Genomic DNA, 24,058 nt, shown 5'->3' with positions numbered 1-24,058 from the left:
TTGGATACTTATGTCCTTTACACGTGTGGATGTAACCTCCTTGCCAATAAGCAACCACATTTATCTGTGAATTCGTACGAGTACCTTCACATGTGATCTTGATATTTTGTATATGTTTGATCTAGTAAAGACCTTCGCTCCTTTCTTTTTTTCAATCAGATCATTTTTATTTAACAAAACAAAGAATTAACAACATTTTCTTTTTTTAAATAAACTTTGTGACAAAAAAAATAAAAAGAAAGAAAAACCAGTAACAATACAAGAACCGGTTTACAATGATATAAATCCCAATATCGCTCTATAGTACAATGTTTTGGAATAGTAATTTTACATTTGTACATAAATATCTGAATACTTCCTGACGGCTTTTTTTTCCCTATTGAGACATCAAAAGAAAAAGAAGCTATCTAAGAAGGGGCAATTGTGTGGACAGAGACAATTATTATTTGCTGACACCTTAGGTATAAGGATATACATTCCTGGTTTACTGTAAGGAAATGGACAAACGATCCAGGATAGTATTTCTGTGAAGTTTCTTTGAAGCAATACCTGGGGTAATTACCATTGTTCCCATATGTGTATGGATTTCTTGAGAGCGTTCCTTTTTATATAAGCTCCACTTTCCAAGCATAGAGTGTTATTTATCCTGGATTTTAGTTCTGTTATCGTTGGGGGAGAATTGTCTATCCAATGTAGTGCCAACAACTTTCTGGCTTGGAATAATATTCTTGAGCCACCTATTGCCATATGGGAGTCTAAGTCTACGTCCTCTCCCAGGAGTCCTAGGATACAGATTTTAGGTTCCAACTGAAGTTGTATCCCAAATACAGATAGTACAAGAGCGATCACCCCCTTACAGTAGTCGCCAATATTTACACATTCCCACGTCATATGCATCAGGTGGGCGCGTCCTTTTGACCACATCTAAGACATGTGTCATCCGTTTGTATTTCAATTTTAAATAAAATACCTGGGGATCTATATACTCTATGAATGAGAAGAATTCGGGACAATCTTTGTGACTGACAATGAAAGTTTCGGCGTCAAATCCAGTATTTTCCCCTCCCCCATGACAGCACACCTTGAGAGAGAGGATCCGCCCCACCAAGGACAGGAAACCGTCTGAAATAAAAGGGCGGTACCTCTCCCTCGCTTCAGTTGGTTTCCTGTCCTTGATGGGGAACCTGTCTGGAAGAAAGAAGACTTACCTGGGGCTGTCCCGGTGTGGAAGAGCGGGCACTGGCCTGTGCACCGGGTTCAGTATCCCAGAAGCGCCGTCCGCAGCTTCCCCTGGGGTCTCTGCGCCGAGCGGGGCGCACGCGGTGAGGCAGGCTCTGTCCTCCCGGAGACCGCGGCGCCGTCCTCCCCCTGCAGTGTGGAACGCTTCCGGGTGTGACGCGCCTGACGTCACGGCGCAGGGCACGCTGGGAGCGGCGCGCTGGGTGACGTCAGGAGGCGGCGCCGATCCAAGATGGCGGCGCCCATCGGAGCGTCCCAGGCCGGTTTTTTTCAACGGAGCTCCGGCCTGGCGAAGGGGGAGGACCCACAGACCGGAGGAGGCTGGATGGCCCTATATTTAAGGGGGGGGAGCTTTCCTGGAAGCGTGGTGCGCTTCTGAGACATGGCTGATCCAGATAGCCAGGAGCAGCAGCTTACCCCCCCACCTCAGCAACAGAAGCAGAGGGATGCATCGTATACAGACAGCCGCTCGAGTAATCGTAGTGGCAGCCGCAGGAGTAAGGCTTCGAGCGCCTCGGGACCATCCAGAATGGAATCATCAGTTCCGCGTCAGCCTCCGAATCCGGTACCCGTTTGTGACCTCCGAGGGTGAGTGAGCTTCGTGAATGTCACTGATTAGTAACGGGAAGTCTCTTATGTGCTTCCTTTTTTTAGGAGCCTAAGAAGAGTAGTGCCAAGCAAAAGCATAGGATGTGTGCCCTTTGCCAAGCTTCTCTCTCAGTAGAGTGGCAGAAACCACTTTGCCAGGGCTGTGTGACCAAAACCATAGCTGAGAATTCCCAGGATTTTGCTGCAAATTTAAAGTCCATAGTACATGCAGAAGTTCAGGGGTCCCTGAAGGGGTTCCTTAGAGGGAAGAAAAGGCCCCGTAGAGAGGTTTCCTCCGTCTCTGATTCCTCCCAGTCCGAGGAGCAGTGGGATTCATCGTCCTCTTCCTCATCGGGGGGCGGTAGACCCTGCTTCCCCATTGAGAATACAGACAGACTGGTTAGGGCAGTAAGATCAACCATGGGTCTGGAGGAAGAGAGAGCATCTAAATCCCGGGAGGACATCATGTTTGCGGGCTTGGGAGAGCGGAAGAGACGCTCATTTCCGGTGAACAGTAAGATTCAGGGCCTCATTGACCGGGAGTGGAGGAGACCTGAGAGATCAGGGGCTTTACCCTCCTTCTCCAAAAGAAGGTACCCCTTCGAAGAGAAGGATGCGGAACCTTGGGATAAGATCCCCAAGGTGGACGGGACTGTGGCAAGGTCATCAAAGAGATCTTCCCTGCCCTTGGAGGACTCTGGCGTCCTAAAAGATGCCCTGGATAAAAGAGCTGACTCCTTCCTGCGCCACACGTGGGAGGCGGCAGCAGGTGGCCTAAAACCAGCGGTGGCTAGCACCTGTGTGGCGAGGTCCTTGATGGTGTGGCTTCAACAGCTGGAAGACCAGCTTAAAGATAAAAAGGTCTCCAGACAGGCAATACTTGCAGAGCTACCTTTAATTCAAACAGCATCGGCCTTCCTGGCCGACTCTTCAGCTGACTCGGTCAGACTGTCAGCTAGGGCAGCGGGACTATCCAACGCAGCCAGGCGGGCCTTGTGGCTCAAGGGTTGCCCAGGCGACCTACCTTCGAAACAGAAACTGTGCTCCCTCCCGTGTGACGGTAGACTCCTGTTTGGCCAAAAGTTAGAGGACCTGTTAGAAAAAGCAGGCGATAAAACCAAAGGGTTCCCGGGATTTTCGGGGGAACCAAGAAGATTTAGTTTTCGGAGGAGAAAATTTAACCGGGGTCGTCCTCCGGGAGACAAAAAGAAATGGGAAGCCAAGTCCAAAAAAGAATCGGGCTACATGTTTGGAGGACCATCCTCGAGTTCGAAGAGATCCTCCCAATGACGCCAGGCTGGAAGTGGGTGGAAGGCTTTCCCACTTTTTTCCAGCTTGGGACGTGATAACAACAAACCCATGGATTCTGAAAATTATCAGTGGGGGCCTGAAGATCCAGTTCAGCCAGACCCCCTGGCGGACCTTTGTGGTTACCCCCCTACGAAAGGTCCAGGAAGAACAATTAGCCCTGGAAACAGAAGTGTTAGAGTTAGTAGGAAAGCAGGTCCTTCTCGAAGTACCAGCAACACAGAGAGGGAGGGGGTTCTATTCCCCACTATTCCCCAATATTTGGGGGTTTACCTGGATAGCAAGCTAGACTGGAAGTGCCACGTGGAGAAGGTCTACAAGAAGGGGATGAGTAGATTGTACTTCCTAAGGAAGTTAAGGTCTTTTAATGTGTGTGGCAAAATGCTTGAGGTGTTCTACCAATCCATTGTGGCTAGTGCCACCTTTGCGGCAATAATTTGCTGGGGTAACAGTGTGCGTGTTGCTGACGCCAACAAGCTCAACAAACTTATAAAGAAGGCTAGCGCGACGGTGGGCCTACAGCTTGGGACTTTTGAAGAGGTGGTAGAGGAAAGGATTAAGAAGAAGTGCAGAGCTATAATGGGCAACAACACACACCCGCTTTATGAACTGTTTGCGAAACAGAAGAGCACATTCAGCAATCGCCTAATACAACTAAGGTGTAAAAAGGAAAAATACAGGAGATCGTTTGTTCCAACAGCTATGGGGGTGTTTAACAAATGTCTGAAAAGCAATGTCTAAAGTATTCCAAATGTTATGTTATCATATGTGTCATGTTCGAGATCTGTGTTCTGCTGCTGTGATACCGCAATTTCCTACGGGATAAATAAAGTATATCTTATCTTATCTTATCTTATCTTATCTTATTCATGATAAAAAAAACAAACGGGTCCTTAAGGACCATCATCAACCTCAGGAGTCTGAACCAAGTAGTAGAAAACCAGACTTTCAAAATGGAGTCAGTAGGCTCGGCAGTGAAGCTCTTACATCGCAACTGCTTTATGGCTGTAATAGACTTGAAGGACGCATATTATCACGTCCCAATCCATCCAGAGTATCAGAAGTATCTGAGAGTAGCCCTGTTTATTCAGGGGAAGCTGAGGCATTTTCAGTTTGCTGCCCTACCCTTTGGCCTCTCCATTGCCCCGAGAATATTTACGAAACTAATAGCAGAAGTGACAGCCTTCCTACGGATCAAGAATGTAGTGATCGTGCCATATTTAGACGACTTCTTGATAATAGGGAAAACAGAAGCCCACTGCTCCAGTCAGCTCCTAGTGGTCACGGAAGTGTTGCATCAGCTGGGGTGGTTAGTAAATTTCCAAAAATCAAGACTAACCCCCTCCAGGACTCAGACCTTTCTGGGTCTAATCCTAGACTCTCGTCGTCAAACCTGCTTCCTCCCAGAGGACAAAATCTGCAGGTTAATTGCATTAGTCTCGAAGGCCATTCAAGCTCCAGAGATGTCTCTGAGAGGCAATGTCCCTCCTGGGTTCTATGACGGCCTGTCTCCCAGCAGTAATGTGGGCCCAGGGGCATATGAGGCGGCTTCAGTGGGAGGTCCTGTCAGCACAGAGGTCCTGCAACGGGCGTTTAGAAGGCAGGCTCTCTCTCTCCCCAGAAGTAGTAGATTCTCTTTCGTGGTGGACAGTCAGGGGAAATCTGACCACAGGCGTTCAATGGTCCAGATCGATAGATTGGGTAGTTACGACCGACGCAAGCAGTTCCGGATGGGGGGGTCATCTGGCAGAACTCTCAATACAGGGTCACTGGGCTTACCACGAGAGGGGATCATCCTCAAACTTAAAGGAGCTTTGGGCAGTAGAAAGATCCCTCAGGGGCTTCCTCCCTCACATCCAAAATCACCATGTCCAGGTCAGGTCCGACAACCGGACCGCAGTAGCCTATGTGAATCACCAAGGAGGGACAAGGTCACGCCCTCTGATGGTGGTGGCAGACAGGATCCTTGGTCTAGCAGAGCGAAACCTCCTATCCCTCAGCGCCCTTCACATAAAGGGGATAGAAAACGTGAAGGCAGATTTTCTAAGCCGCCATACCCTAAGACAGGGGGAGTGGGGGTTGAACCCGGAGGTCTTCCATCAGATTGTCCAGTTATGGGGGCAGCCAGACATAGACCTGTTCGCCACAAGGGCAAACAGAAAGGTGCAGAGATTTTGCTCCCTAAATCCGGCAGAAAATCCCCATGCCATAGATGCCCTCCAGATTCCTTGGGGGTTCAGGAAGGCCTATGCCTTTCCGCCATTAGTGATGATTCCAGTAGTGGTGAGGAAGATCCGGGAGGAAGGCGCCAGGGTGATTTTGATAGCCCCTTTTTGGCCCAAGAGGCCTTGGTTCTCTCTGCTTCGGCTAATGTCGGTGTCAGATCCCTGGATTCTACCAGAGAGGCCGGACCTTCTCATGCAGGGACTAGTATTCTATGCCCAGGCCAGGGGATTCCATCTTTCGGCATGGAATTTGAGAGGTCGCTATTGAGTAGCAAGGGGTTTTCACCAGGCTTAGTTTCTACTTTATTGGGGAGCAGAAAACCGATTACAACTAAGATTTATAGCAGGGTTTGGGGTAAATTCCTAGAGGTTATAGATATTCCGCTATCGAGCAAACCTCCGATCAGAGGGATCCTGGAATTTCTGCAAAAGGGGCGGGACCTGGGTCTAGCTACAGGGACCCTTAAGGTTCAAGTTTCAGCTTTGGGAGCACTCTACAATTGTAATCTGGCTGGGAATAGGTGGATCTCGAGGTTTATCAAGTCCTGTGCCAGAGCTGGACCGGTTAGGTCCATGGGTGTTCCTCCTTGGGACCTGAATTTAGTCTTGAACGCTCTTACTAGTGAACCATTCAAACCCCTACACAAGGTTTCTCCAAAAATTCTCACCCTTAAGACCATCCTTCTAGTGGCCTTAACATCAGCCCGTAGGGTGGGGGATCTGCAGGCCCTCTCGGTTAATCCTCCTTACACACAAATCTTTGAGGATAGGGTCACCTTGCGGCCAGATCCAGCATACCTTCCCAAGGTGGTATCTAGTTTTCACCGTAGTCAGGAGATTGTGCTACCCTCGTTCTGCAGCAATCCCAAGAACCCAGGGGAAGTCAGGTTCCATAGCCTAGATGTTAGGAGGTCCCTGCTACAGTACATTCACATGACTAGTCTGTGGAGGAAAGACTGTTCTCTGTTCCTGGCCTTTCAAGGGTGTAGGAAAGGTCATGGGGTGTCCAAGGGTACCATCTCTAGGTGGCTCAGGGAGGCCATTTGCTTAGCCTATACGTCCACAGGGGTTCCAGCCCCGGACAATGTGAGGGCTCATTCCACCAGAGCCATTGCAACCTCCTGGGCAGAGAGAGCAGAGAGAGCAGACGTCTCGATCGAGCAGATATGTAGGGCTGCTACTTGGTCTACACCATCCACCTTCTTTAAGCACTATCGGTTGGATCTATCCTCTTCTGATCTCACCTTTGGGAGAAGGGTACTTCAGGCGGTGGTCCCTCCCTAGGGTGCTCATAAATTCTCCAAAATTCTCTCAAGGTGTGCTGTCATGGGGGAGGGGAAAACACCATCATGCTCATATATTTGAAGGAGTCTATAGTCTCAAGAAGGTCTGAGACACAGAGTGAGTCTTTCGGCAGATTATCATTTAGGTTCCAACATCTGAAGCCTTTGTGGAGTCCGGCATAGTCAGATCTATAATACAACGGGAGATGCGTGTCTCGGTCTGAAGCCTTTATAGACAGCACAAGCGCGACAAGCCTGCGCAGTCCGGCTCCAGACAGAAGCAGGCATGGAGCAGTTACAGGTAAGAGAAGCGTATATGGCGCCGGAGATCACAGTATGCGTAGACACTGAACGCATACCGCGATCTCCGGCGCTGTACTTACATACTTACCTGACCGGGAGGAGCGTTGCCGCGGCGGCTCTCTTCGCCGGAGACCGGGGCAGGAGTGAAGGTGTCGGAATCAGCACATGCACGTAGCGCTATTTGCAGTGTCTTCAGCAAAATGGTGCCAGACAGCGCGGTATGGGCATGCGCGTACTCTGGCGCCGCACTCCTCCCCCAGCCTCCGGCAAAACAGAACACCGCAGTGCTGGAGCACAGAGAAGAAAGGTGAGATTAAGTGTTTATTTTTTTGCATGTGTGCAACGTCAAAGGGATGAGGGGTGCCATACATACCAGGATTGGGGGGGTGAGGGGGCAACACATATCAGGATTGGGGGATGAGGGGTACCAAGCATACCAGGATTGGGGGATGAGGGGTACCATGCATACCAGGATGAGGAATGGGGTGCCATGCATACTAGGATGAGGGGTACCACACATAGCAGGATTGGGGGGGTGAGGGGTGCCATACATACCAGTATAGGGATGAGGAGTGTCATGCATACAAGGATTGGTGGGTGAGGGGACCATGCATACCAGGATTGGGGGGTGAGGGGTGCCATGCATACCAGAATAGGGATGAGGGGTACCATACATACCAGGATAGGGATGGGGTACCATGCATACCAGGATAGGGACGAGAGGTACCCTATATACCAGGATAGGAATGCGGGGTACCATGCATACCAGGATAGGGATGGGGTACCATGAATACCAGGATAGGGATGAGGGGTACCATAAATACCAGGATAGGAATTCGGGGGTTACCATGCATACCAGGATGAAGGGTACCATGCATACGAGAATAAGGATGAGGGGTACCATACATACCAGTATAGAGATGAGGGGTGCCATACATACCAGGATAGGGGATGGGGTGCCATGCATACCAGGATAGGGATGAGGAAGCCATATATACCATGATTGGGGATGAGGCGTGCCATGCATACCAGGATAAGGGATTGGGTGCCATGTATACCAGGATAGGGATGAGGAAGCCATACAAACCAGAATTGGGATGAGGGGTGCCATGTATACCAGGATGAGGGATGTGGTGTCATGCATACCAGGATAGGAATGAGGGGTACCATGCATACCAGAATGAGGGGTACCATGCATACCAGAATAGGGATGAGGGGTGCCATACATACCAGTATAGGGATGAGGGGTGCCATACATACCAGGATAGGGGATGGGGTGCCACGCATACCAATATAGGGATGAGAGAGCCATATATACCAGGATTGGGGATGAAGCGTGCATTGCATACCAGGATAAGGGATTGGGTGCCATGCATACCAGGTTTCTGGGATGAGGCCATACATACCAGAATTGGGATGAGGGGTGCCATGTATACCAGGATGAAAGATGAGGTGCCATGCATACTAGGATGAGAGGTACCATACATACCAGAATAGGGATGAGGGTACCATGCATACCAGGATAGGAATGAGAGGCACCATGCATACCAGGATGAGGGGTGGGGTGCCATGCATACCAGGATTGGGGGATGAGTGGTGCCATGCATACCAGGATGAGGGATTGGGTAACATACATACCAGGATTGGAATGAGGGGTGCAATGTATACCAGGATGAGGGGTACCATACATACCAGAATAGGGATGAGGGGTACCATGCATACCAGGATAGGAATGAGAGGCACCATGCATACCAGGATGAGGGATGGGGTGCCATGCATACCAGGATTGGGGGATGAGTGGTGCCATGCATACCAGGATGAGGGATTGGGTAACATACATACCAGGATTGGGATGAGGGGTGCAATGTATACCAGATTTGGAATGAGGGGTGCCATGCATACCAGGATTGGGGGATAAGGGGTGCCATACATACCAGGATGAGGGATGGGGTGCCATGCATACCAGGATTGGGGGATTAGTGGTGCCATGCATACCAGGATGAGGGATTGGGTACCATAATACCAGGATTGGGATGAGGGGTGCAATGTATACCAGATTTGGAATCAGAGCTGCCATGCATACCAAGATTGGGGATGAGGGGTGCCATGCATACCAAGATTGGGGATGAGGGGTGCCATGCATACCAAGAATGGGGATGAGGGGTGCCATGCATACCAGGATTGGGGATGAGGGGTGCCATGCATACCAGGATTGGGGGTGAGGGGTGCCATGCATACCAGGATTGAGAATGAGGGGTGCCATGCATACCAGGATGGGGATGAGGGGTGCCATGGATATCAGGATGGGGATGAGGGGTGCCATGCATACCAGGATGGGATGGTGGGGACAGGATGGGGGCAGCAGAAATACCAGGAGGGGGGCAGCATATACCAGCATGGGAGACCATATACCAATAAAAATGCTCGCCACCCAGGCATAGAACGGGTTCAATAGCTAGTTACAATATACAGGAGCATGATCTGACCATACAGCAGTTCCTACCTGAGATGTAGGTTGCCATGTAGGCAAGTGACGGCTAATTAAGAAAAGGACTATATGGCTATGCATATTGTGTAAAGGAGAATAATAGGTATAATCCTTTACGTCTGGATGTAGTATCTTCCATACATCAACTGGTTGAGACCAAAGCACAATTAGCAAAGCTTTTGTTTGTGTTTTAGATTGGTGACTCCAGCCCAGGGAGGCGTCTAAAGAAGGATCCAAGACAAAATTAACCCCTTTACAACCCAAGGTGGTTTGCACGTTAATGACCAGGCCAATTTTTACAATTCTGACCACTGTCACTTTATGAGGTAATTACTCTGGAACGCTTCAACGGATCCCCGATTCTGAGACTGTTTTTTCGTGACATATTGTACTTCATGATTGTGGTAACATTTCTTCAATATCACTTGCGTTTATTTGTGAAAAAAATGGAAATTGGGTGAAAATTTTGAAAATTTTGCAATTTTCAAAATTTGAATTTTTATGCCCTTAAATCAGAGAGATACAGTACAGACCAAAAGTTTGGACACACCTTCTCATTTAAAGATTTTTCTGTATTTTCATGACTATGAAAAGTGTACATTCACACTGAAGGCATCAAAACTATGAATTAACACATCTGGAATTATATACTTAACAAGCAAGTGTGAACCAACTGAAAATATGTCTTATATTCGAGATTCTTCAAAGTAGCCACCTTTTGCTTTGATGACTGCTGTGCACACTCTTGGCATTCTCTTGATGAGCTTCAAGAGGTAGTCACCGGAAATGGTCTTCCAACAATCTTGAAGGCGTTCCCAGAGATGCTTAGCACTTGTTGGCCCTTTTGTCTTCACTCTGCGGTCCAGCTCACCCCAAACCATCTCGATTCTGTTCAGGTCTGGTGACTGTGGAGGCCAGGTCATCTGGCGTAGCACCCCATCACTCTCCTTCTTGGTCTAATAGCCCTTACACAGCCTGGAGGTGTGTTTGGGGTCATTGTCCTGTTGAAAAATAAATGATGGTCCAACTAAACGCAAACCGGATGTAATAGCATGCCGCTGCAAGATGCTGTGGTAGCCATGCTGGTTCAGTATGCCTTAAATTTTGAATAAATCCCCAACAGTGTCACCAGCAAAGCACCCCCACACCATCACACCTCCTCCTCCATGCTTCACGGTGGGAACCAGGCATGTAGAGTCCATCCGTTCACCTTTTCTGCGTCGCACAAAGACACGGTGGTTGGAACCAAAGATCTCAAATTTGGACTCATCAGACCAAAGCACAGATTTCCACTGGTCTAATGTCCATTCCTTATGTTCTTTAGCCTAAACAAGTCTCTTCTGCTTGTTGCCTGTCCTTAGCAGTGGTTTCCTAGCAGCTATTTTACCATGAAGGCCTGCTGCACAAAGTCTCCTCTTAACAGTTGTTGAAGAGATGTGTCTGCTGCTAGAACTCTGTGTGGCATTGACCTGGTCTCTAATCTGAGCTGCTGTTAACCTGCGATTTCTGAGGCTGGTGACTCGGATAAACTTATCCTCAGAAGCAGAGGTGACTCTTGGTCTTCCTTTCCTGTGGCGGTCCTCACGTGAGCCAGTTTCTTTGTAGCGCTTGATGGTTTTTGCAACTGCACTTGGGGACACTTTCAAACTTTGCCCAATTTTTCGCAAAGGTGAACGGATGGACTCTACATGCCTGGTTCCCACCGTGAAGCATGGAGGAGGAGGTGTGATGGTGCTTTTCTGGTGACACTGTTGGGGATTTATTCAAAATTTAAGGCATACTGAACCAGCATGGCTACCACAGCACCTTGCAGCGGCATGCTATTTCATCCGGTTTGCGTTTAGTTGGACCATCATTTATTTTTTAACAGGACAATGACCCCAAATAAACCTCCATGCTGTGTAAGGGCTATTTGACCAAGAAGGAGAGTTATGGGGTTCTACGCCAGATGACCTGGCCTCCACAGTCACCAGACCTCAACCCAATTGAGATGGTTTGGGGTGAGCTGGCCCGCAGAGTGAAGGCAAAAGAGCCAACAAGTGCTAAGCATCTCTGGGAACTCCTTCGAGATTGTTGGAAGACCATTTCCAGTGACTACCACTTGAAGCTCATCAAGAGAATGCCAAGAGTGTGCAAAGCTGTCATCAAAGCAAAAGGTGGTTACTTTGAAGAACCTAGAATATAAGACATATTTTCAGTTGTTTCACACTTTTTTGTTAAGTATATAATTCCACATGTGTTAATTCATAGTTTTGATGCCTTCAGTGTGAATGTACAATTTTCATAGTCATGAAAATACAGAAAAAATGTTAAATGAGAAGGTGTGTCCAAACTTTTCGTCTGTACTGTATGTGAGCAATTATATGCGTTTTCCATTGAAATCACCAGGACCCAACTCCCCTGCTTTCCTCACAATGGCCTCTTTTACATTGAAAAAATGTATGCGACAGATAATGTCCCTTGGACGCTCAGGATCTGGGCCATGATTGCCTATTGTACGGTGCGCTTTTTCAATCTCCAGCTCCTTATCAATATAATCACCAAGGATATTATTGAATAATGATCGCAGTGTTGGCATAATCACTTGTGCATTGATGCTTTCAGGTATACCCCTTATCCAGATATTATTGTGATTTTCTTGATCATTAACCATATTAAACAGATGGTTTATTTACTGGCTGTGAAGATCCAGTGTTAGTTTCTGAGCATTATGATGGCCTCTAACTTGGACGACATTATCCTCTAATCTCTGTACCTTGTCAGTAAGCTGTGACAGGATAGAAGTGAGGGGAAGTATTTCAGTATTGTATGTGGTCTCCAGCCTCTGAATATATTGCTCCATATCTTCTTTAGTAGGGATAGACACAATCTGATATACAAATAAGTTATGTTGTTCCCCATATCAGAATCCCCTGTGGCTGGGGGGTAAATGTTCCTGTGAAGCAAGCACTGCTCAGCATGGGGGCTTTGGTGAGAGTACAGGGAGATTTGTGGAGCTGTTTTCTTGTGAGGCTTACATTAAGAGAGAAGTTGGTGCAGAACTTACAGTCTGGAACTGTCTGGCATCATGAGGGTTAAGACTGCTTCTTTTTCCACGCTGAGGTGAGGCAGTAATAGCTCTGGAGCAAGAAGATAAGACCTTCCATAAGAAACGCTGCATACCAGACATGCTGACAGAGGTGGAGGACCTCAGATGAACCTCTGATCTCTTCTTTCTTTCCCATATCGAAAGTCATGTTTGAGGCTGTAAATTGATTATAATTCCCCCAAGAACACGGTCTGAAGAGAGTGCTCTCAGTGTGTGCGTTCGCTTGGTGCTATGTCCAGGCCATGTCCTTCCTGTTGATGTACAATACGTCTGAAGTTGGCGTTGATTGGCAGCAGGATTGTGTGATGTAACAATCTTGTGTGATGTAACATCCTTACAGAAACGCAAGTTGTGACACCAATGGAACGGCGCCAGAACAGTAAGTGCTCAATTTCGGGAAGTGAAGTGACCGGTATACAGCTTACACAGAAAGACTGGAGAAAAGGTAACTACATCAATCAGATGTCAAGAAATGAAACGAAATGGATATATGAAATGGACTCTTTGAAACCAAGAGGTCTCAACTGCGGTGTAGAATTGTTTGCCTTTGATTAACTACACCTGCCAATCGTTACTCTCTGATTGAGAGGATACTTAAACAGGACCAGGAGACCAAAGGCTATCCCTGATGAAGGATACCGCGTATCCGAAACGCGTAGGAAAAGCCTTTTTGGTCCTCTCTGCTCTGGTAGCACGTGATCGCTACCCGTGACGTCACACAAGGCCCTGCACGAAGGTCCTCGCTCTCTTTCAGCGCGTCCTCCAGGAAGCGCTCGCTGCACGCTGCATCGTGGTGTCGGAGTCTCCGGCCGGGACCCCGACACCTCTCTTCTCCTGCATCTCATTCTCTCTCCTCTCACCCAGCAAGAAACCAGCGGAAGATAAGTACGTTCTCCTCAACTGAGTGACCAGAACCACTGGATACCACAAGGCGACCATCAGACGCCCTGGCTATACATTAAGGTACTGAACTGTATCACCAACGGGTGTTGAACCTTGAACCCTAAGGACACATAGAGGATTCTCCTCTTATATACTTCACCCCCTAATTCCCTTCCCATTATACATGCTTTTGAACTCATGTTTATTAAATAACCCTTTTTTTCACTAGCTACCTGCACCAGCCACCAGCTGGCAGCTCAACCCACAGCTACTCCCTCTGGTTTTAGGGTTCATCTGACGGGGATTACCACCTACCACACAGGTTGCTGCTCTAACTCTACAGAACTAATAAACACCCCAATCAGGTTTCTATGTATCCACCAGCTTACCTGCACTATACCAGGTAAACCCCTGTTCATTTATTAAGAGCCCCATATACTTCATAATTTTAATTATAATCCTAATTTCTATTTATCGATCCAAACCACAGGCTCTACCAGCTTTTTTAACCCAAATTAAGCTTCCATAACCCCACAGAAGCATATACTCAACCGAAGACACATCCCTGGGTATCTAATTAATATCTAGGATTACGCTCTTTTATGTAAGCCATCACTATAGAGGTATCTATAGTAAGATATAACTGGTGATTAAATATAAAATTCTTTTTATTACAGTAATCGCTTCAATATTTTATCTAATAAGAAGATCTATTATTCCGCTCCTATTCTCCTCATCTTCCAATAAGATCCTCCTGCCATCCCAGGTAAATACATGCACAGTAGTTCTACAGAAAATCAACCAACTTATACAGGTCAGTAATTACAGTCCTTATCTATCCCACTACAGGTCCCAAACAGCTCTGGATCCCTGGAGGAACTACCCAATGCTCTATTTTTAACCCTTGTTTTAATGCTAATATGTAGCGATAACATTTTTACTATTGGTTCACAAAATAAAAATAAAATATTAATATTCATCAACGTTTGTATATTCTTCCATTACTACCCCCAGTAATCCTTACCTACTCCTCTCAGTACATCAGCGCAGTGGTTTTATATATTTTTGGTTTTATTTTCTATAGTGGTCTATGGTGACACATACCATCTGCAGCAGATATACTGAGCTTACCTACCAGCGCCCCTGATTTTATATTTAATTCCCCTACCTCAGAACAGTAAGTGAGTATGAGTGTTTTTATTTTAACAAGGCCAAACATGAGAAATGAGAAGGAGTTGTCCTAGTAGTGGACAACCCCTTTATGAAGATACAATTTTCGGTTAAAAATGTAAAAGGCTTCTCCCCTGTGTGACTTCTCTGAAGTTTGTTAAGAGTTGATATCCGTGTAAAACATTTCCCACATTAAGAACATGAAAATGGCTTCTCGTCTGTGTGAGTTCTCTGGTGACTAAGAAGTGATGATTTCTTCACAAAACATTTCTCACATTCTGAACAGGAAAAAGGCTTCTCCACTGTGTGATTTCTCTGGTGTATAACTAAACCTGATTTCCAGCTAAAATACTTCCCACATTCTGAACAGGAAAAAGGCTTCTCCCCTGTGTGAGTTCTCTGGTGATTAACCAAACCTGATTTCCAGCTAAAATACTTCCCACATTCTGAACAGGAAAAAGGCTTCTCCCCTGTGTGAGTTCTCTGGTGATTAACCAAATCTGATTTCCAGCTAAAACATTTCCCACATTCTGAACAGCAAAAAGGCTTTTCCCCTGTGTGAGTTCTGTTGTGCTTAACCAAATCTGATTTCTGGATAAAACATTTCCCACATTCTGAACAGGAAAAAGGCTTCTCCCCTGTGTGACTTTTCTGGTGATTAATCAAAACTGATTTCCGGCTAAAACATTTCCCACATTTTGAACAGGAAAAAGGCTTCTCCCCTGTGTGAATTCTCTTGTGCTTAACCAAAACTGATTTCCAGCTAAAATATTTTCCACATTCTGAACAGAAAAAAGGCTTCTCCCCTGTGTGTATTCTCTGGTGCTTAACCAAACCTGATTTCTGGCTAAAACATTTTTCACATTCCGAACAGAAAAAAGGCTTCTCCCCTGTGTGAGTCCTCTGGTGATTAACCAAATCTGATTTCTGGTTAAAACATTTCTGACATTCTGAACAGCAAAAAGGCTTCTCCCCTGTGTGAGTTCTCTGATATTTGATTAAACTTGATTTCTCTGTAAAACATTTTTCACTTTCTGAACAAGAAAATGGCTTCTCCTCTGTGTGAGTTCTCTGGTGATTAACAAGATTTGATTTCTGGTTAAAAAATTTCCCACACTTGAAACAAAAAAATCTATTCTTCGCTTTGTGAATTTTTTGATGTTTAAGAAAAGACTTTTCGAGGGAAAAACTATTTCCATATTCTGAACATGAAAATGGCTTCTTTGCTTTAGGAGCAATTTGTTTTTTAATGCTTATTTTGTGACTTTGACTTTCCTTAGTAGTCGGTAATGAATCAGAAGACAGGACCTGTTTCAAATGATCAGATGATAGATCTTTCCTGTGAAGGGATGATGGTATATCTGGAGTAATGGTATTCCCTTCAATTGTATTTTGTGTGATCTCAAGATCATCTGATTTAAAAATTGAAGATGTCAGCTGTCCCTCTGATCTCCTGGTACAGTCATCTGCCAAGAATAAAACCAATTATTATTTATGAATAACATATCCTTAAAATTTATATTGTTGAATATTTTTACTTAAACTCTCCATAAAAATGTATTTTATGTAAAAGTATCATTATCTACCAAGAAAACATCACAGAAAAATCAGCCTTACCAACACCAAATCAGATAACAAATGCATTAGCATTTTAGTGTTGGTTGGGTGTACTGGGGTGTCTGTCCATATGGGGTGCACTTATATAGTGCTGGGCACCCCTCCTGATCTAATAGTATGGGCATCATTAGGCTAAGCCAGACACTGTGCATCACGCCTACCTGTGTGACTGGCGTCCTATGCAAGCTTCATCTGTGTGCATCTTGAATACAAGTCAACCACCCTCTCCATGAATTGGTACGATTGTGAGTGGTTGCTCCATAAGTATTTTTCAGCTGCGCTGCCCCCACCTTTATCATGGGGGTCTGCGGCATCCTGCTAGTGCATTTGTTATATGATTTGGTGTTGGTAAGGCTGTATCTTTTTCTGTGATTTTCTGGAGTCACTTTATGGGGATTTCTACTGCTCTGGTTTTCTGCAATTTGGTCACATTAGGGCTTCTGCAAATGGTGGGTCCCATCTCCTCTGGGATCTGCTCCTGCGACGTCTGCTTCTCTCACCAGGAGCCGCCTTATTCATCCTGCAGGTGGCGCTGGTGATGTAGGAGACATCAGAACCAGAAGCTCTGGACGGTGCAGTCTCTGTCCAGCCACTAAGATTAGGGTGCCTGGGACCAGTAGTACCATCCAATCTGGCAGTATGGGTTGTGTGCTGTCCAGCTGGAGTAATCTGCTCCCTGCTTCAGCCATGTGGAAAGCGCCGCACCCTACTAAAGCTGGAAGCATATTGCCGGAAGCTGCCAGATACAGCCTTGTCCTCCTCTGGTTCAGTCCTCTGTGCTCAGCTCCCGGCTTGTGTATTTGTTTCCTGTTGTGGCCTCGGCCCATTTACTGACTACTTTTGTGTGAATTTGTATTTTCTCTGACCTCCATGTTCTGACCCGGCTATCTGACTATTCTTCTTGCCATCTCACACCACAGAACAGCAGGTAACACTGTGGCACAATCTTAGGGGGTCTCTGTAAGTCCAAATCCATGTAGAGGTGTTAAAGGATGATGAGCAAGGCAAACCCGGGGATCTGGATAATGGAGTAGATAGCGCCAAGCCTGTTTGTGGTAGCCATCTTTTGAGCTGCCAGGTGACTATGAACAGCGCCCCCAATACATTGTGTCTGCAAACTATTCCAGCAAGATCTGCATTCAAATAGCTAAATGTCGCTCCTTCCTTTCTTAACCTGCCATGTGCCCAGACAGTAGTGTACAACCGTATATAAGGGATTGTTGGATTCAAGAATAGGTGGAAAATAATTTGTAAGGTCCATCTGTTTCTTATTATCCTTTGTGAAGAATTCCAAAGCTATCACCATATAAAGTGACACACATCAGATATAAAAAAATGGGCCCTGATAGGAACAGAAAACTGGCTGCAGGAAGAGGTTAAATCAGAGTATTTTGGGAACTAACCACTGTAGTCAAAAACTGTGAGTATAGACAATAACACATCTACTGACATGATCAAACTAAACAGTCTCCATCAGTAAGTAATGAGTAACTAGTGGTGAAACCTCTCTGGGGTAATTAGAGTATGGGGCTCGGTGGCTCTTGGCAATCTAAACTATCGTAAGGGACAATATTTTCTGTCAGAGGAGTTTCAAGAAGAAATATTAGACATTCAAAGAGAACTTTTTATAATAGTGCAGAACTGAGGCGTCTTAAATTTAGCTTAGAGATATATCATGGCACAGGTGTAATGTTTTTTCTGTAGTTTATCACAATCTGGTTTGAAGTTAGTCGGTTTTATAAGAAATTGAAAAGTATAAAGGGAAACTCTGTTGTTATTGTACAGAAATTCACACTTGGCCTCACTGCACATTTAATGTTGTCGATCATAAAAGTGAAGTTTGGCCAGAAAGACTGGACCTGGTCTTGTAGGGACCATATGAGCACATTCAGCAGCACAGAAGGGAGAGAAGGTAGATTCATCCAATAAGATATCAGGGATCTAGGAAGCCAACAGCATCATTACCCTCCGCTTTCTCTTACAGGCCCATCATAATGTTTTTTTCAAGTGATTTTCTGGCTTTGTGGTTTACAGATCTGGGCAGGTAACGGTCAGCGTCTCCTAAATCACAGTGAGTAGGTGGATCCTCCAGGTTGTAAATTCTATGGAAAAGGGTTTCAATGCCCATAATTATTTGAACAGTTTTGGGTGGAAGAGAATGTTGTGGTCTAGAGGCAAAATGGTGATCACACGATTGTGATACGACTGGACTACACCACCGATAAAGCAGCCACAGCCGGTGACTGAGAAGAATCTGTGACTTCTCTGCATTTAGTGGTTACTACTCACCTGGGTAGTCATATGTAGGAATCTCCTCTGTACACCACTCATCACCCCTCACATATGTCTCTGTAGTATTAATATGGGTCAGATCTTCACCCTGAAACAAATATTGTAAAAGTCACAGACAGATGGAGAAGTCCCATCTATGATCAGCTCTAATCCTGCCATCTCCAACGTTCTCATTACACAAGTATAAAACATATAATACTGGTGGATAAAACAAGACTGAACACAAGACCTTCACAGCCGTCTACACATCATAGGGGAGATCTCATGACACCTTCTCTCCATCTACCTGATGATCCTGAGGAACATTGGGGTCTTCTTGTTTACAGTCCTGTGGAAGAAGAGGACGGGGACATCTCTCTGGTGTTGTCCTCTTACTGGATAGATCTGGAGGAAACACATACAGGGACTGGATTCATTCTTTACATACAGATAATTATAGGCCGTGTGTATTTAGTCCTGTCTATTACCTGGTGATGTGAGGGGCTGGGGAACCTCCATCATGACGTCTTTGTACAAATCTTTGTGTCCTTCTAAATACTCCCACTCCTCCATGGAGAAATAGACAGCGACATCCTGACATCTTATAGGAACCTGACACATACAATGATACAGTCACCACCCCGATCCTTTCATAGCATTACTGTATAATGTCCCAGCCTTCCCAGAAGTGTCACCTCTCCAGTCAGCAGCTCAATCATCTTGTAGGTGAGTTCTAGGATCTTCTGGTCATTGATGTCCTCATGTATCAGGGGGTGAGATGGAGGCCCTGTGATTGAGCTCAGGGGTCTTTCCCATGCCTCAGACACAGGGTCCTGACAGCGCTCACTAGAGGTCTTCTTCACTACTGTGTAATCCTGGTTATGGAGAGACACATTAATAAATCTCACTACAGACATTTCCAGAGTCCTCACCTCTCCAGTTCTGTCCATCTGTTATTCCCATAGATAAGAATGATGTAATGTGACGTCATCAGAATCTCTCACCTCTCCAGTAACCCGGAAGAGGATCTCTAGGGTGAGATGTAATATACTCTCTGCCATCTTGTCTCTGTCCATATCCATCTTTGATGGGTCAATAAGGAAATTCTCTTAAATAGAAGATCTTCACTGAGAGGATCTGATATTGTGTAATAATACAATTACTGGAGATAATAAGGGGAAACATATGAGGAGATATATTATTTTACAGTATTTAGTTTTCTGCTTTACATCTAGTAATAAAACCTATATATTTTAGTCCACAGATAACAAGCAGTTCCTTCCTTGGAGTCTGTAGCTGAACACGTTTCTCAAAGACTCATCTTCCATAGCGCTAATTCTTGTCTCATTTATCGACACTGGAATCGGCATTAGCAATACTGCAGGAGATATTCATTACACGTGACATGAGAAATAACTACTTCATGATGAGGACGACATCTTCATCTTCTACTACGGCTCTAGAAACATATTTAGCCAGAGTTCTTCACTGACTACTAGTGTTGAGCGATACCTTCCGATATCAGGAAATATCGTATCGGATTGGATCGGACCGATACCCAAAAAGTGTCGGATATCGCCGATTCCGATACCGGAAACCAATGCAAGTCAATGGGACACAAATATCGGAATGAAAATAAACCCTTTCTTTCCTTGTAGTTTAATTCTACATGAAGTAAAACAACTAAGAATAATGTAGAATGTATTACGCGAAAAGCCGGCAATTCATCAGCGGCATACACCGGTACCCGACAATTTACAACAGAAAGAATAGAGCTTCACACATAGATTAGATAGATAGAAACATGTCAGTCACATATATATGAAGTACAGTGACAGTGTTGCTTACTGTACTTGTCATTTAGTGTTAAAATAAAGGATTTATTTAAAAAAAAATTGGCGTGGGGTTCCCCTTAATTTTAGGCTCTAGCGGAGGTTAAGCAGAGAGCTGGGGCAGATGTTTGAAGCCTGGGAAGGGGGTAATACCCACGGAGCTTCCCAGGCTACTAATATCAGCCCCCAGCTGAATACCTAGCCTTTACTAGCTATTAAAATGGGGGACCCCCCCCAAAAAATGACGTGGGGTCTCCCCTAATTTAATAGCTAGCAAAGGCTAGGCAGACAGCTGGGGGCTGATATTAATAGCCCAGGAAGGGTGCCATGAATATTGGCCCCCTCCCAGGCTAGAAACACCAGCCGTCAGCCGCCCCAGAAATGGCGCATCCATAGGATGCGCCAATTCTGGCACTTAGCCTCGCTCTTCCCAATGAACTCAGCTCACCTCATGCACGTCACTGACAGCGTGGGAGAATTCTCACGCTGAGGCGCTGAGTGCAGGAGAATTTTCCCACGCTGTCAGTGACGTGCATGAGGTGAGCTGAGTTCATTGGACATGACCTCGGCTCATCTTTATGCCGTCACAGTGAGACACTGAGGAGCGCAAGCATGCCTGCGCTTCTCAGTGTCTGCGGGATGACAGGCTGGATGGCAGCGTTCTGCTGCGGTCCAGCCTGTCATCTCGATGTAGCAGAGCTGAAGCTGTCGTGGGAACCATGGAAAGGTAAGGATGAGGTTGGTTTATTATTTTTCTTTTATTGCAGGAGATCGTTGGCTTCAGCTGGAATGGGCGTGATGGTAAGTATGGTTTAATTTAGAACAATAAAGAATTGTGTGTTTATTTCAATTAAAGGACTTTTTTCTGGGTGTTGTGTTTTTTTTAAATACTTTACTAGAAATTCATGGTGGTCATGTCTAATATTGGCGTGACCCCATGAATTTCGGGCTTAGGGCCAGCTGATAATGCCAAGCTGGCCTTAACTCCTTTATTACCCAGTGAGCCACCGCACCAGGGCCCTGGATGAGTTGGGTACTGCGCCAGAAGATGGCGCTTCTATGAACGCGCCATTTTCCGGGGTGGCTGCGGGCTGCAATTTGCAGCGCGGGTGGCCCAGAAAGCTTGGGCCTCCCTGCGCTGCGGATTCCAGCCCCCAGCTGCCTAGTTGTACCTGGCTGGACACAAAAATAGGGCGAAGCTGCACGTATTTTTTTTTTTAAATTATTTTATGAAATTCATGAAATAATTAAGAAAAAAAGGGCTTCCCTATATTGTTGTGTCCAACCAGGCACAAATAGGCAGCTGGTGGTTGGGGGTAGCCCGTTCCTGCCTGCTGTACCTGGCTGGACACAAATAGAGTGCGAAGCCCCACGTCAATTTTTTTTTAATTATTTCATGAAATAATTTTTAAAAAAAAAGGGCTTCCCTATATTGTTGTGTCCGGCCAGGTACAAATAGGCAGCTGGTGGTTGGGGGCAGCCCGTTCCTGCCTGCTGTACCTGGCTGGACACAAATATAGGGCGAAGCCCCACATCAATTTTTTTTTAATTATTTCATGAATTTCCTGAAATAATTAAAAAAAAAATTGACGTGGGGCTTCGCACTATATTTGTGTCCAGCCAGGTACAGCAGGCAGGAACGGGCTGCCCCCAACCACCAGCTGCCTATTTGTACCTGATTGGACACAACAATATAGGGAAGCCCTTTTTTTCTTTATTATTTCATGAATTTCATGAAATAATTAAAAAAAAAAATACGTGGGGCTTCTCCCTATTTTTGTGTCCAGCCAGGTACAACTAGGCAGCTGGGGGCTGGAATCCGCAGCGCAGGGAGGCCCAAGCTTTCTGCCCCCCGCTGCAAATTGCAGTCCGCAGCCACCCCGGAAAATGGCGCGTTCATAGAAGCTGGATGGTGTACCTGGCTGGCATACAAAAATATGGCAAAGCCCATGTCAAAATTTTTGGGAAAAATTAATTAAAAAATAAATAATAATTTAGGGACTGCATCTTTATTAACTCCTCAAATGTCATTTAGTGTTAAAATAAAGGATTTACTAAGAAAAAAATTGGCGTGGGATCCCCCATAATTTTAGTCTCTAGCGGAGGTTAAGCAGACGGCTGGGGCAGATGTTTGAAGCCTGGGAAGGGGGTAATACCCATGGAGCTTCCCAGACTACCAATATCAGTCCCCAGCTGAATACCTAGCCTTTACTAGCTATTAAAATGGGGGACCCCCCCAAAAAAATGACATGGGGTCCCCCCTATTTTAATAGCTAGCAAAGGCTAGGCAGACAGCTGGGGGCTGATATTAATAGCCCAGGAAGGGTGCCATGAATTTTGGCCCCCTCCCAGGCTAGAAACACCAGCCGTCAGCCGCCCCAGAAATGGTGCATCCATAGGATGCGCCAATTCTGGCACTTAGCCTCGCTCTTCCACGCTGCCCTGGTGCGGTGGCAGGGGGTAATAGTGGTGGGGTTCATGTCAGCGCCAGCTGCCATGAAGCCAAGGTTAGTAATGATGGGCGTCTATAAGACACCCCCATTACTAACCTACAAAGTGTTAAAAAGAAAAAACACACTACACCCAGAAAAAAAATAATTTATTTGAAATAAAACACACCATTTTATTTAATTCTTAGTTTACTAAAAAAAAAATAATTACCTATCCTGCGCTGATCTCCCATGCACAGCTGTCACATCTGGAGATGGTGACAGCTGTGCATGGCTGCTGTAAGCTCACACTGCCGGGAACACGTTCGCTCCCGGCAGCGGGAGCCACTGACTGAGGTCACTGGAGTGCATTCAGGCAGCGCATCTCCGGAGACCTCCTTTACGGCACTGCTGTACCGTGGGAATTTCTCACGATACAGCAGGGCCGTAAAGGAGCTAACCGGAGCAGCGCTGCCTGAACTCCAGCGAACCCGCTTATGCAATGATGGGGCTGCTTTACGGCCCCGTCATTCTAGCGGCGGCAGCGGTTCAGAGCGGTCACATTCTATGTGGGTGCTCTAAACTGGAGATCTTCGTGGGACACTCGTGGACTACTATGGAGGGGTAAGGATAAGGTTGTGGTTTATTATTTTATTACAGGAGATCGATGGCTTCGGGGAATTAGGTGTCTAGGTGAGTATAGGTGTGTTTTTTAATTTTATTTTAGGTGGCGATCGGCGGGGACAGGTAATGTATAAACTAATTTATTGTAGGTAACCACTGGCCACCAATGACATGTATTTAAAATTTATTGGGGACACAGTAGGGCAATTTAAATAGCAGGATCAGGCTGATGGGAACTACTGCTCCCATCGAGCTGATCCTGCTGGCACGAGTGGACGGGGGACAGACATAGGCCGATGGGAGTAGTAGTGTCACATCGGCCTATGTCTGCCTGAACGCACATACCCCCAGACATCGCACAGACACCGCGCACACCCGCAGACATCGCACAGACACCGCACACACCCGCAGACATCGCACAGACACCCCGCACACACTCGCAGACACACGCACAGACACCCACACACACCAATCATGACGAGCTGATGGTCTGGGAGGTGAGGCTGACCTGTGCGGCCGTGGGAAAGTTCATGCGAGTTCATGTAATGCAGTCAAGCATGAACTCGCATGAACCCTCTGAGGGCACCGCGGCTACTTCAAATGAACAGCTGATCGGCATCACCTGATACCTCAGTCTTTTCACTGCCGGCTTACCGCCCAGGTCCTTCGCTTCCCGCTCCTTGGTGCTGCGCTCCCCGCTCGGTCCTAACT

At 46.2% G+C, this 24,058-nt stretch overlaps 1 protein-coding gene and 1 pseudogene across 1 annotated transcript; both read right to left on the bottom strand.

The window, feature by feature from the left end:
- The window catches only part of LOC141182657 (uncharacterized), a 1,085,038-nt pseudogene that overhangs the window by 655,071 nt on the left and 405,909 nt on the right, over window positions 1-24,058 (bottom strand).
- LOC141182685 (uncharacterized) lies at window positions 14,389-17,167 on the bottom strand. The gene is made up of 2 exons (XM_073660836.1): window positions 17,107-17,167; window positions 14,389-15,986 (listed from the first exon to the last, which is right to left on the bottom strand). Exons 1-2 carry the CDS (start codon window positions 17,165-17,167, stop codon window positions 14,767-14,769), a joined length of 1,281 nt encoding a protein of 426 aa, XP_073516937.1. The 3' UTR covers window positions 14,389-14,766.

The sequence above is a fragment of the Phyllobates terribilis genome, unplaced genomic scaffold, assembly GCF_046119375.1.
Source record: "Phyllobates terribilis strain yellow unplaced genomic scaffold, ASM4611937v1 Scaffold_35__1_contigs__length_13245226, whole genome shotgun sequence".
NCBI lineage: Eukaryota > Metazoa > Chordata > Amphibia > Anura > Dendrobatidae > Phyllobates > Phyllobates terribilis.
Note: the sequence above shows the minus strand (reverse complement) of the source record. Positions and strands in the feature narration are given on the sequence as shown.

Bases quoted from the DNA above. Each gene is read 5' to 3' on its own strand.
- LOC141182685 (XM_073660836.1), bottom strand. From the start codon at position 17,167: ATGGATTTGGACTTACAGAGACCCCCTAAGATTGTGCCACAGTGTTAC. The intron at 15,987-17,106 runs GTGTGAGATGGC...TTTTTAAATCAG, and splicing joins GTGTTACCTGCTGTTCTGTG to ATGATCTTGAGATCACACAA.